Source organism: Somniosus microcephalus, chromosome 19 (assembly GCF_052327205.1).
Source record: "Somniosus microcephalus isolate GS21.2 chromosome 19, FLI_Smic_1.0, whole genome shotgun sequence".
Taxonomy (NCBI): domain Eukaryota; kingdom Metazoa; phylum Chordata; class Chondrichthyes; order Squaliformes; family Somniosidae; genus Somniosus; species Somniosus microcephalus.
The window spans coordinates 49,887,179-49,900,967 of record NC_141005.1 but is presented as its reverse complement, the minus strand read 5'-3'; the positions used below and the strand labels follow the sequence as shown (position 1 = coordinate 49,900,967).

General features: G+C 47.7%; 1 protein-coding gene across 1 annotated transcript; it reads left to right on the top strand.

Moving 5' to 3' along the window:
* The first annotated feature begins 6,102 nt into the window (after positions 1–6,102).
* On the top strand, positions 6,103–6,960 carry LOC147104425 (uncharacterized). The gene has a single exon (XM_085962181.1). It carries the CDS (start codon positions 6,103–6,105, stop codon positions 6,958–6,960), a length of 858 nt encoding a protein of 285 aa, XP_085818307.1.
* Positions 6,961–13,789: the final 6,829 nt, after the last annotated feature.

The window sequence follows — 13,789 nt, the reverse complement described above, 5'->3', positions numbered from 1 at the left end:
CGAATTAAATTCCAATTCTGTAAATTGTAATTAGATTGGATTTCGGGATTCCGTTAAATCTCATTGGGGGATTCCCTTTGGAAATGATGAAAATAGAATTCTGCTTTGTCATTAGAGGACCAGGCCCACGTGATCCCAGGGACGCTTCCACACCGCCTGCGTCCATGGGGCATTACGCGGCCCCCCGCCTCGAGGCCCGAAACCGCAGGTTTTCGCAGCCTGACCGCCAGCGGGTAGGTTCTTAATTCTTTCGCGGGTCGGAGGCGCACTCTGGAGGTACACCTCCGACCGCAATTTCAAGTTTTAATTTGGTAAATTTGAAAATGAGCGTCAATGCACTTAATGACCCTGAAATGAGCCCTTTAACCTTTATAAATGAGGTCAGTGGAGAGCAATGGGGGAAAGGCAGCCGTGGTTACTTCGAGGAACTGCATTTGCTTCCTGTAATTAATTTTACCACATGGCTAAGAAAGAGCTTTTCGTGGCCTAGATTTCATTGTAATGGGGAATTAGGGCATTACTGTTGCCAGTTGATCTATGTCTGCCTGTTTGCATTTTTGGTGGTGACAGGTAAGAGTACTTAAGTTTGCACCTGGCAGAATTCTGGAGCGTGGTGGCCATTTTACCATTTTCACCGTGCACCGTATTCCAGTGGCAGTCTAAACCATCAGTTTGACGATCAGCCAGTTGAGATGCTAATAAGCTGGTGTGACGGTAGATGGGAGTTCGAGTTCCGTACCGGGGTTTGAGCTCATGATCTTGGCTGACATTCCGGTGTAGTTGTGAGAGAATGGTGCATCAGCAAAGAAGCTGCTCTTCGAATGAGACATTAACCTGAGGCCCCAATTGCCTGTGGTCCAAGTGAACATCACGCGGCAGTGCCTGAAGAAGAGCAGAGACTTCTGGCTGAAATTCTTCCCTCAGCTAATATCACCAAAAATACATTGGCCCGGAATTTGCAGTCAGCGGCGAAGCAAAGGCGTTCACCGCTGGCCCCGGAGAAAGCTGCCCATCTCGCGATCTCTGTGGCGAGAAGTTTGCCTATTTTGACGTTCAAGTGATTTCAGCGCTCTGTAATGGGAATCCCTAATGCGAGGCTGCTGTGACGTCAACAAGCTGTCTAAGCAGCCAATCACAATGCAGAATTCTCACAGACAGGGAACCAAGAAATGAGAAGCTGCTTTTATCCGGACTTTTTAAAAATGTTACAGAAAGCAAAACAAAGATTGGGGTTCTCACGTGGGGTTAAGGTAGAATCTGAAATATCATTAACAAACTTTAAAAAATATATATTTTTTCTAAAGATTCTTAAAAATTGTAATTTTTTTCATAATGGAGAAACTTGACATTCCACAAAATTAAAATGAGTTTTTCCGGGCCATAATGCTTGCTTAGCAGTCAATACACCGTTAAAACCCCAGTTACACCTAATCCAACAAGGCTTAACACTTAATGGGGTATTTAACATTTAATGAGATATTACCGCAGAAAAGCCCAAGTTTTTGTCAGTTTCACTGATTATACTAATTGCCGGCTATGGGCAGGGGGCTGGGGGGGCAGGTCAACAGTGCAGCCTGTGTCGGAGCAGTGAATGACTAACCACATTTAGATGCGCATGCGCTACATCCTGAAGTTGCGGTCAGTTTCAATGGGGTAATAACGGCGAACACTATTACTTCACCGTTATTACCCACTGCTCCTAGGCTGTTCCAGGTGCAGAATGACTGCTGCATTTGTCTACAAAATAAGTGACTGCATTTCAAAAGCTTGATTGTGCGAAGTGTTTTGAGATGTTTCAATGTGCTGAGATGCTATGGGGATAGGCTTTAATTTTTGGTGCGGGCAGAAAATGAGGGCAGCAGACCGGTCACCAGTTATACACCCCGCCCGATTTTGCTTTCTAAAGATCTGCAAACGCTCGTTTTCTGTCCCTGACGGAATTTAAAATCTACACCCATATAAATGTAAGCATGATCTACACCTTGCTAAATGAGGTAGAATGGGTAGGCTCAGATCCCGTAATTGTTGTATCATTAACTTATGTAATTAACAGCAACATTGCCGTGAACAAGTCTGAACGCAGCTCATAAAATATTGTGCTTGTTTCATTAATTGTTACTAACTGGGCCAGGGATGTAAAAGAGAAGGAACTTTGGTGGTTTTAGCTGCTGAAACGTAACATAACAAAGAATTTGTGATTGATCATGAATTACATTGTTCCCCAAATTGCAGTAGTTTTATACTGACAACTTAGGAAAATCATAGTTTACGTTAACAAAAGCATTTTAAGTTGGATTCGGTAGTGATTAAAGGGAATGACATACAAATACGACAAATTGGCCATTTATTAAGAAAACTGTATAAATCCTGGTCGAGATACAACATTTCTTGGCAAGCTAGTTATGTAGTTAATCAGGTTCAACCGTATATGACCCAATGCTATATACTGACTATATGCCATTTCCATTTTATTATACTGATCATTATTTAATAGAAATAAATAAAGTGATGGGTATTGTCAAGTAACTGCTGGCTTAACTCCATATGTATAATGCATTCTTATCTGATCCATATTCATTCAAACTTTACTTTATGTGGCATTCAAAAATGAGGTACAATTGGCAGTTCCAAAGTCCCATCCTAAATATCTCGGGCTAGAAATTCATCCCAGGCGGTGGCGCAATACGGGCGTTATCGGATCGGCTGCCCGTTATACGCAGCGCCCAACATTCAGCACCGCCCGAGACAAATTTCTACCCCCTTGTTCTGTCCCTTGTACAGTGGGAAACTGGTTTTACCCGGTATTACCTAATACCAGCAAGTAAACTTAGTCAGCCGTAGGAAAATCCAGACTTTGTCTACGTGATGAGTGCATTATGAATGATACGCCCTCAGACCTCGGTCAGTTGCCGAGTGTTTTTTTGTGTACACTTGCTGCTGATTCCAGTGGCACAAACCCATCGCTTTCACTGGAAGAACCTGCTACTCGCTCATCCAGAGGTTTCTAACTTCAAGAGGGGCAAAGTAATGAACTTGAGTACATTACTGTCAAAGAATATGTGACCTGATCCAGACTTTCCATAGGTGGGTTGAGGGAAAAGACAGAAAACGTCAAAGCAAAGTTTACAATTTGTGAATATTCTCAAGGGGCATTTAAAAAGTCATGAGAAACTACTAGCATTTTCCGTTTAAGCTCTCCTGACATGAACCATACATACAACAAAAAGCCACAAATAATTCAGGGAATTTCAGTGAAGAAATCTAATAGCAGTTATAGATATTGGCCCGGATTTTGTTTCGAATGACAAAAGAACGGCTTTCACTGTTCACCTCACGTACAGTTACCCACAGACTTTTAGCGGGCTTGTCAGCGGAGATTTCCACTTATCCAGTAGCTGTTTAAATTCGACCTTTTGAACAAGGGATCTGTGGCATCTGTGAGCAGGTAAAGCAGCAAGGATGCTGTTCAACCAATCAGATTGAAGACTCCTCACTGAGACACACAGACAGCAAAGCAGGAAGTAAAAAAAACATATAAATATAAATACATTTGACTCCACACTTGTAAAATTAATTTTTCCGGGCCAGAGAGGATGTTCAGCAGTAATTATCACATACTACGTCATTAAAAACTCAGTTACTCCTGATTCTACAAGCTCTAACTTTTGAATCTGTCTTTAGAGCGAGAATAGTGGGCAATTAGCCCAATTTCACACCATAACATTGATTTCTGTGCAGATTCCATCGGTGAAGACTGCAACAGCGCACCCTGTGGAGGAGCAGGGTATCACCGACATCAACGTCCAGATTTCCGGATTTAACTGCGTATGTGCAGATGCCAGAAGTTGCTGTTAGTTTTATCCAGTAATAACGGTGAGCACTGACAGCCTCGTCGTTATTAGTACAGCAAAATCCGGGCCAATGTATTTTCTTTTAAGCCTTATCAAGACAATAGAGTGTTGTTACACAAGTTTATTTTTTTTACTTTCCAATTGTTAGTTATAAGTTATTACAAATTTCAGGTCTACACTAGATATTCCATTGGGCTCAGTGTCACATAGCTCTCCCATAAGCAGACCCTATGTGATTTATGGCCAGGAGTTCATTTTTACTGCTTAATATCATATCATAGCATGACTCCAGAGTTGTACGTACGAACATACAAAAATGATGGACCGGAAAAGACCAGTTGGCCCATCAAGCCTGCCCCACACAATCATGATGCTTTAAGCATCATGATTCACAACAACCCTCCCCCCCCCCCCCCCCACAACACACACCCACCAAAAACCATGTGATCTCCTGGGAGAGGAAAAAGAAAACATGAAAAACTCAAGGCCAATTTGGGGAGAAATCTGGAAAATTCCTCTCCTAAGGCAATCAATACTAGTCCAGCAGCCCACCTAAACCATGATTTATATCACCTAATATTCCACTTACCTTTTGTATGCCGTGATGTCTGCCCCACCAGGAATTGGTCCAGTTCTCTTTTGAAGGCATGCAGCGAATCTGCACTCACTGCCTGAGGTGGCACGTGTTCCATAAGTCCAGTATTCTCTGGCATCTAACTTAGTTCTGTCCTTGTGTAACTTAAATGCATGACCCCTGGTCTTCCCATACCTATCTAATTGAATTAATCTGTCAATATGAACACAGTCTAGTCCCTTCATTATTTTAAACACCTCTATCGGATCCTCTGGAGTCTGCACATCTCTAAAGTAAATGGACCTAGCCTTTTAAGCCTATCTGGGTAACTAAAGTGTTTTAAACTGGGTATCATTTGTGTGACCCTCCTGTGAACCTGTTGCAACGCCTGTTTATCACCAACCATGTGAGGGGAACAAGACTGGACAGAGATCTCTAAGTGTGTCCTAAACTAAAGGGGGCAAAATTCGGTAGCGACCATCTTGAGGGCTAACATTGCCTGGGCGCTAACATTAGCGACCGTGAAATTGAGTTTTAGCGCCCCAAGAGGGAAGTGGAGCGCTGAATCAGGCGCTACACACTTTTCTTGCTAATGTCGGAGAGCGGGGCGCTACCTTCAGAGCGCTAATCAAGTTCTGGCGCTGACAATTAGAAATTCTTCAGACTGGCGCCTTCCAGTTCTTAAAGGGGAGGTTTAATCATGCTGCACAGCCTCACTCTGACCATTGCTGCTTGTGAACTGGGCCTACAAGGAGCTGCAAGCCTTCACTCAAAGAAGTAATGGCTGATTAGAGGTCTAGGGAGAGAGCTCACCAGTTCAGCAACCACGCCTTGGAGGCTCTGGTCACGGCCATGGAACGCCGACGGGCAGTGCTCTTCCTGCACACTGGCAGGAGGCCATTGCCACAGGCCTTTAGGAGGATGTGGAGGGAGACCGCCCAGGACGTGTCGACCAGAAGTATGGTCCACAGAACTCTCACCCAGTGCTGGAAGAAATTCAACGACCTCACTCGGGTGGTCAGGGTGAGTAGATGCTTCAAAAACCTCTACATGCCACCATCTCACCCTCACTCTGTGCACACACTGAATAAACAGCCACATCCCCAACACTCACCCACCAACTATGCCCACCTACTAAAAGTCACATCCACATCTCACGCCATGCATATATTAACTGCTATTCAACTATGGTAGGCACATCTGCCAAACCCAGAGCTGCACACTCACTCACACACTTTCCTTTTTCTTGCAGGTCAACTCCCTTGGGGACAACAATGGTATGTTCATCACCTGTCCCTCTTCTCTCATACCACTTCCCTCTCACAACACTAGCCTTTCCCACTTTCCATCTAAGTATACTGTCCTCATTTCTTGCTCCCTTACTGCACCCCTCCCCTGACCTTAACCCCACTCTTGTGCCTTTATGCTTTCAGATAATCAGCCACCAGTTGACCAGCCTGTCCCACAACCTCCCAGTGGCAGTGATGTGGGAGAGGAGGAGGAAGAACAAGCCAGCGCCTCACTGCCTGTGTCTCCTGGGTCCGATAATGGAGCGACGCGATCGCTGGAGGGGAACCTGGTACATGGGTCTGATATGGGTGAACATCTGGGACCCAGCGGGCTGCAGCAACGCCACAGGGAAAGGGAAGCTCAGGGGCCATCAGGGTGAGTGCGCGCATGAGCTCTGCTGCACAGGACTCAGATGAGGACATCGATGTGGAGGCTTTGACCAGACGGGCGATGGCCATGCACACCGAGCACATGGGTGCAATGGCAAGGGTTCCTGAGAGCATGGATGCACTGGCAAGGAGCATGGAGGAGTTCGCCTCCAACATTGCACTCAGCTCTGCTCACACAATCGAGCCCATCCTTGGCAGTTTGCAAAGGATGGTTGACTCGCAGAGAGACCGTGGGGACCCAGACCTCATGCCGCTTTTCATGGGTGAGGTGGCAGCAGCTATTGCAGCACAGGCCGAAGCAATGCAATGGCTTAGTGCTGGAATTGAGTCAGTGGTTGCCGGCATCCAGTCTCAGACTGCTCTGATGCAGTCTCAGATTGATGCCACGCAAGCGCTGACTGCTACCATCATCGCTGGGTGGCCCACAGTCCACCGGGAATCTCACGGTGCCACAGCAGGCCAGCAATCTGTGCTCGAGCAGATTGCTCCGGATGCTGAGGTTCTGCCCTGGGGGAGTGGCAGTGTGTCGGTCGAGCAGGAAGGTGCTATCCTCTCTCAATATGACAGTATTCCTACTCCCACCACTGCCACTCCACCATTGCACTTGCTGCAGCCTGTAACCCAGCCATCCCAGACTGCTGCCGCCCATGCTGAGGTGGTGCAGTCTACAGCCGGGCCTTCCAGGCCCAGAGCTGGTCGAGGGCATCCTGCAAGGCCATCTGAAGTCTCTGGCTCCCAGACTCAGCAGCCTTCCGCCAGCCTTACTGCAGCCACTGGAGCCACATTACGGAGGAGCAGTAGGGTTGGGAGTGGGGAATTGCAAAGGGGAGGGAAATCATTGAAGAAGGGGAAGTAAAGAATACTTTAGTAGCAAATGGGGGTAGTGTGTGTTTGTGAACAAATGGTTATGCTTGTGTTTGGTTACAAATAGTTCAGTTTGATAAGAAAGAGTTGTGTTTGTTGATAAATGGTTGTGTTTCTTTATGAATAGTTGTGTTTCATACGAGAGAGTTGTGTTCGATAATAAATTGTTAATTTGACATTGCACATTTTGTGATGTTTCTCATTTGAGTTTTGCCTGATGATAGGGGCTGCAAACTGGCTGTAATGATATGGTTGTGCTGCGCAAACGCCATGTGATATCTGATTGATTGGAAGCGCTGTCTAATGAGGCGCTCACGCACAGTCCTTGCTGTAATGTCCGAGGATCAATAATACTCAGACTGCAGGAGAACAATAAAAGAGGTATTTACTGAACAGGGAGTAATTCAAGACTGAAATACAGAAGCCTGCTATGGCTTTATATACAGGGGTGGTCACTGCCGGTACTGCAGTATAGAATCAGTTCTTCTCTTAAAGGCACATACACAACAATTCCTCCCCTTTTAGATAAACAGTACATAACATTCATTTAACAACTAAATAATAACTAATTACAATTACAATTTTCTCTGTACTATATACATCAACTGAAATAATCATTTATAAGTTCAGTCTTTGAGGAGGCTTCCTGATCCGGACTGGATAGCGCCTTTCTCGAGTATCCTGTTCTTGCGGCGGAGTTGATTCTGGCTCATTGTCATTGGTTGGTTCGTCAGCTTCCAATACCACTGCTTCTGAGGTAGACGCAATCTGTACTTCGGGTTGATTACCAGGTGCACCTGCTCGTGGTATGGGTTTGGCTTGTTCCTGTGACTCTAGAATCTGGTCAGCATGGCGTCTCACGATGCTCTCTCCAACGTCCACTGTGTACATTAGTGGTCCCTGCTGTGTGCATATCGTTCCTGGCTGCCATTTTTCTGTTCGGTAGTCACGGGCCAAGACTGGTTGCCCTATCTTGAAGCTCCTGGTTGGCTTCTCATTTATATGCTGGAATTGCTTATCCTCAACATCTCGTCTTATGTTTGGTTTGAGCAAATCCAGGCGACATCTTAGCCTTCAGTTGAAGAACATTATGGCTGGAGCTTGGTTGGTGACTGCATGTGTCGCATTCCGGTAAGCAAAAAAGAAATGATCCACCTTGTGTTGTAGTGGTATGTTGTCATTATGCATTGCCTTTATGGCCTTTTTAAAGGTCTGAACAAATCTCTCAGCCAATCCATTTGTGGCTGGATGATATGGGGCAGATGTGTAATGCTTCACCCCATTATTCCTCAGAAACCTCCGGAAATCCTCTGACACAAACTGTGGCCCATTGTCGGAGCAAATCTGTTCTGGCAAGCCATTCCTGGTGAAGATGGTCCTTAGGACTGCAGTAGTTTTCTCCGTGGTGGTGGAGGACATTTTGATGACATCAGGCCATTTCGAATGGGCGTCCACAGCGATTAGGAACATTGAGTCCATAAATGGACCAGCAAAATCAATGTGTACCCGTTGCCATGGAGATGAGGGCCACTCCCATGGATGTAGCGGGGCCTGTGGTGGAGCGTTTTGGACCTTCTGGCATCCTGTGCATCTCTTGGTCATATCCTCGATTTCTTTATCGATTCCCGGCCACCACACAAACGCCCTGGCTAGGCTCTTCATTTTTACCCCTCCCAGATGACCCTCATGAAGCTCATTGAGCACTCTATCTCTCAACTTAGGTGGAATTACCACTCGGGATCCACACATCAAGGTCTCCCGACACACTGACAGCTGTTCTCTCCTTGGCGAGAATGCTGGCAACAGTGAGTCGCCATGTGCTGGCCATCCCTTCACCGTCAAATCATAGACCCGAGAGAGTGTCGGGTCATTTCGGGTTTCCTTCTCTATACTTGAGTTTGTAACAGGTAGACATTCGACTATGGTCGCATGGAATATCTCAACAGGGTCCACTGCAGGTGCTTCCTCTACCGTAGGCAACGGTAGGCGCGACAGCCCATCAGCGTTTCCATGCTGTTTCGTACCCTTGTACTCTATGTCGTACTGATGTGCCCCTAGAAAAAGTGACCATCTTTGCAGCCGTTGCGCCGTCATCACCGGAACGCCCTTCTTTGGGTTAAAAATGGAGACCAGGGGCTGATGATCAGTCAGTAGGGTGAATTTCTGCCCATGCAGATAGTGATTGAACTTCTTCACCCCCCACACCAGGCTGAGGGCCTCCCTGTCAATCTGGGCGTAGTTACGCTCGGCTGAGGTTAACGAGCGCGACGCAAAGGCCTTTGGCCTCTCTGAACCATCAAGGAATTTGTGTGACAGCACCGCTCCGATGCCGTAGGGAGACGCATCACATGCTAACCGAATCGGTAGTGTTGGATTGTAGTGGGCCAATACTTCTTTTGAAGTGATTAGGCATTTACATTTCTGAAAGGCACGCTTACACTCATCACTCCATTTCCATGTTACTCCAGTTTGCAGTAGGGCGTTCAGTGGGTGCAGAATTGTAGATAAATTCGGCAAGAACTTATGGTAGTAGTTCACCAACCCAAGGAACGACCTCAGTTGCGACACATTTTCCGGTGCTGGAGCCTTGACTACAGCCTCAATCTTGTCCGGCGACTTATGCAACCCTTCCTCATCAATCATGTGGCCACAATACGAGATTTGTCTCCTGAAGAACTTGCATTTGGGGCGGTTGGCTCGTAGCCCATATTCCTGTAATCTCGTGAGCACCTGCTCCAGGTTGGCAAGGTGTTCACTGTCATTTTCGCCCGTAACCAGGATGTCGTCCAAATAACACTGGGTCCCCGGGATCCCTTGCAGGACTTGTTCCATCACCCTCTGCCAAATAGCCGGGGCTGATGCTACCCCGAATACCAGTCGATTGTACTGGTAAAGGCCTTTGTGAGTGTTTATCGTGAGGTATTTCCTAGACGCTTCTTCCACCTCCATTTGTAGATACGCTTGGGCCAGATCAATCTTTGTAAAGCGTTTCCCTCCAGATAGTGAGGCGAAAATATCTTCTATCCGTGGAAGTGGATATTGTACTGTGTGCAGGACTGGGTTCACAGTTACCTTGAAGTCCCCACAGATGCGAACCTTCTTCGGTTCCCCAGGCGTGCTGCTCAGTGATTTCTTCATTACAGGAACGATGGGTGTGGCCCACTCGCTCCAGTCCACCTTGGACAGCACACCCGAACGCTCCAGACTCTCCAGCTCTGCTTCAACGGCTGGGTGGATTGCGTAAGGTACCGGTCTGGCCTTAAAAAATTTTGGGTTGCGTTATCTTCGATTTTTATCGTTGCCGTTACTCTTTTTAGAGTCCCAAGTCCTTGTTGGAACACCTCTTTCGCATCAGTTAGAATTTTTGACAGTCGTCCAGGTGTGACGTCATCATCCTTTTTATCAGTCACAGTTAGCGCCTGAATGGAATGCCAATCCAATTGTATTTTTCGGATCCAATCACGTCCCAATAATGGTGGTCCTCCATCTGGTAGTATATATAGATACAGTTTCTGTGTTTCTTTGCCGTTGTATTCAACTGGCACCCTTATTTTTCCTCTGGGGTAGACTTTTTGCCCCGTGTATGTCTTCAATACAATGGACGTGTCCTTCAAGGGTGTGTGTGAGAATAGCCGCTCATAGTCTCATCGATTCATGACAGTTAGGGCTGATCCTGTGTCCAATTCCATCTTTACTGGGGACCCTGCTATCATGAGGGTGACCCAAATGGTTCGGTGATCCTCCTTTGCGATCACGTTGTGTAACTTTAGACAACTTAGTCTCCTGCTCCCGGAGTCCTTATCACTCTCCTGATCTTCCGAACTACTGTCTGTCAATTTCTTTACTTTCTTGTACCTTTCTTTAGTAGTTCTTGTAGTGTTGTTTTTCTTTCCCGACTTGCAGACTCTTGCTATGTGTCCCATTTTCCCACATTGCCTGCATACTTTGTCCTTAACCCAGCAGTCCTTCTGATCATGGGTTGTTCTGCCGCATCGATAGCACTTTTCTGCTCCATACGCCATTTCGTTAGTGCTGTATTCCTGTGGTTTCTGTTGTATTTCTACAGCTCCCCGTGCTGCTGCTTCGTAGGATACTACCATGCTGAAAGCCTGTTGTAGCGTCAGGTCCTTTTCCGAAAGTAGTCGTTTCTGGGTTCCTTCAGTCTGGAGCCCGCAGACAAACTTATCCCGCAAGGTGTCTGCCAGTCCTGCTCCGAACTGGCAGTGCTTCGATAACTTGCGTAGTTCCGTAAGATAGTCAGCATTGTTCTCATCTTTGTGCTGGTTTCTTTTATGGAACTTGAATCTTTCTGCTATCAGCAGCGGTGTAGGGTTTAGGTGTTCCTGTAAGATATTAACAATCTCTTCAAAACTTTTCTCCATTGGTTTAGCTGGGGTAATTAAATTCCGCAATAGGCTGTACGTTCTCGCGCCTATCAAATTTAATAATACCGACGCCTTCTTTCCATTGGCCACCTCATTGGCATTGCAGTACACTTCAATTCTTTCCACATACATGGCCCAGTCTTCTACCTCGTTCTCAAAAGCAGTGATACTGCCACTCTTCGGCATCTTGGGTGATTTAAAATGGCGCCTCCCGCGCTTTTTCTTCTTCCCCAATTGAATAAAATGGCGCCTCCCGCGCTTTTCCTTCTTCCCCTTGCTGCCACGCTGCTCCTAGCGTTCTACAGGGTAATGGCGGCGACCCGCGGCTTCGGCTCGTCTCACTTTTCCTTCCCCACGTTCTATCCTCTCCACGCTGCCCTGTTCTTGAGCACCGACCGCGCCCTGTGCGCTCCACCCTCTCTCTCTCTCTTCCTCCCGACGACGCTGCACGGCCCCTTTGCAGAGCCGCTCGATCGAGCCTGAGCCCGCCGCAGTCCGGAAGGGTCAGCGCACTACCTGCTACCAGCACGACTTGCTGGAACACCTCGACTGGGGAGCCAGGCCCAGCTCTCTACAGCCTCCCCCGCAACTCTCCGATGGATCCCTGGGCGGTTGCCCGCGGTCGACGCCTGCTGTTCTGACTTCGACCTCCAAGAAGCTTCTCTTCAGGGAAAAGATCCCCGTGAGGTGATGCAGTACTGCAGGTGAGTTCAAACCTGCCCGTCGCCACTGTAATATCCGAGGATCAATAATACTCAGACTGCAGGAGAACAATAAAACAGGTATTTACTGAACAGGGAGTAATTCAAGACTGAAATACAGAAGCCTGCTATGGCTTTATATATAGGGGTGGTCACTGCCGGTACTGCAGTATAGAATCAGTTCTTCTCTTAAAGGCACATACACAACACTTGCAGAAGCCAGATTGAGCGCCTCCCTCTTCCATTGCTGCTGCTCCTCCCCCTCTTCATCCTCATCCTCCTCCTCCGCCTCCTCCTGCCCCTCTTCCTTCTCCTGAGGTGTACCGACAATCCCTGGTGGCAATGGCTGGGTCCTCAGAATGGCCAGGGTATGCAGCACAATGATGAAAAGGGAGACTCGATCAGGGGAGTACTGCAGGGCTCCTCCACAGCAGTCAAGACAGCGGAACCATTACTTTAGCACCCTGATAGTCTGTTCAATCAGTTTCCTGGTGGCGCTATGGCTGTCATTGTATGTGTGCTGAGCAGGAGTGTTGGGGTTGCGGAGAGGTGTCATCAGCCAGGTGGCGAGTGGATAACCCTTGTCTCCGAGCAGCCAGCCGTGAGCTTCATGTGATGGGTGGAACAGTGCTGGGACTGGGATGTCGCAGGATGAATGCATCGTGGCTGCTGCCAGGATAACGGGCATTGACGGCGAGGATGAGTTGTCTGTGGTTGCACACCAACTGAACGTTCAGAGAGCGGTAGCCTTTGCAGTTACGGAACACATCTGCATTGTGATGAGGTGCCTGCAATGACACGTGGGTGCAGTCAATGGCGCCCTGAACCATGGGGAAGCCCACTATCCTTGCAAAGCCCCATGAGTGTTCATCCTGCTTCTCTCTGGTGATGGGGAATGAGATAGTCTCTTCTCCTTCTGTAGAAAGTGTCTGCTATCTCCCGGATGCAGCAATGGATGCAAACTGGGAAATGTTTGCAATATCCCCTGTTGAAGCCTGGAGGGAGTCGCTGGCGTAGAAATTGAGAACGAATGTGACCTTAACTGCCACTGAGAGAGACGTCCTGGTCCTGAGCTGAGGCTGGAGCTCTGGCTGCAGGAGGTGGCAGAGCTCTGTGACCACCTCCTTGCTGAAGCAGAGCCTTCTAAAGCACTGCTCCTCTGAGAGATGAATGTAGGAGATGTGCTCCCAGAATACCCTGGGAAGGTAAGGCCTCCTGTTGTGAGGTCTGTCGGCCCTCCTCCTACCTCTGGCCACATTTGGCAATCTCTGTCTCTGCAGCCGCTGCCTCCGGCGTAGTTGCCGGAGGGCGAGGTGGAGTGCCAGTAAAGCCCCCATAAATGAGAGAAAAGAGGACATAGAAATGTTCAGAGCAATACAAGTGAAGAAACTGTTAGAGCAGCAACAAAGCAAAAATGGAGAAAATGTGAACGCAGCTAACACGTTACCTGACAAGCCAGCAATGAATCTGACCTCCCAATGAATCCCTTTAAATAGCGCCCCGGGAGCGGCAATCCCAGGTATCAAAGCTTGCTATTTCTGTTGCTCTCAGTGCCAGGTGGTAAGTCAGGGGAAGCGACTGAATTTCGCACCCGGGGCACTAACGGGGCATTGCACACTCATTGACGTCATGGTCTGAGCGGCGCTAGAGGGCCAGGCGCTAAGTGTTAGCGCCTGCGCTAAATGTCGACTAAATTTTGCGGGTGGCGTTGGAATCGCCGTGCTCGGGTGATAAG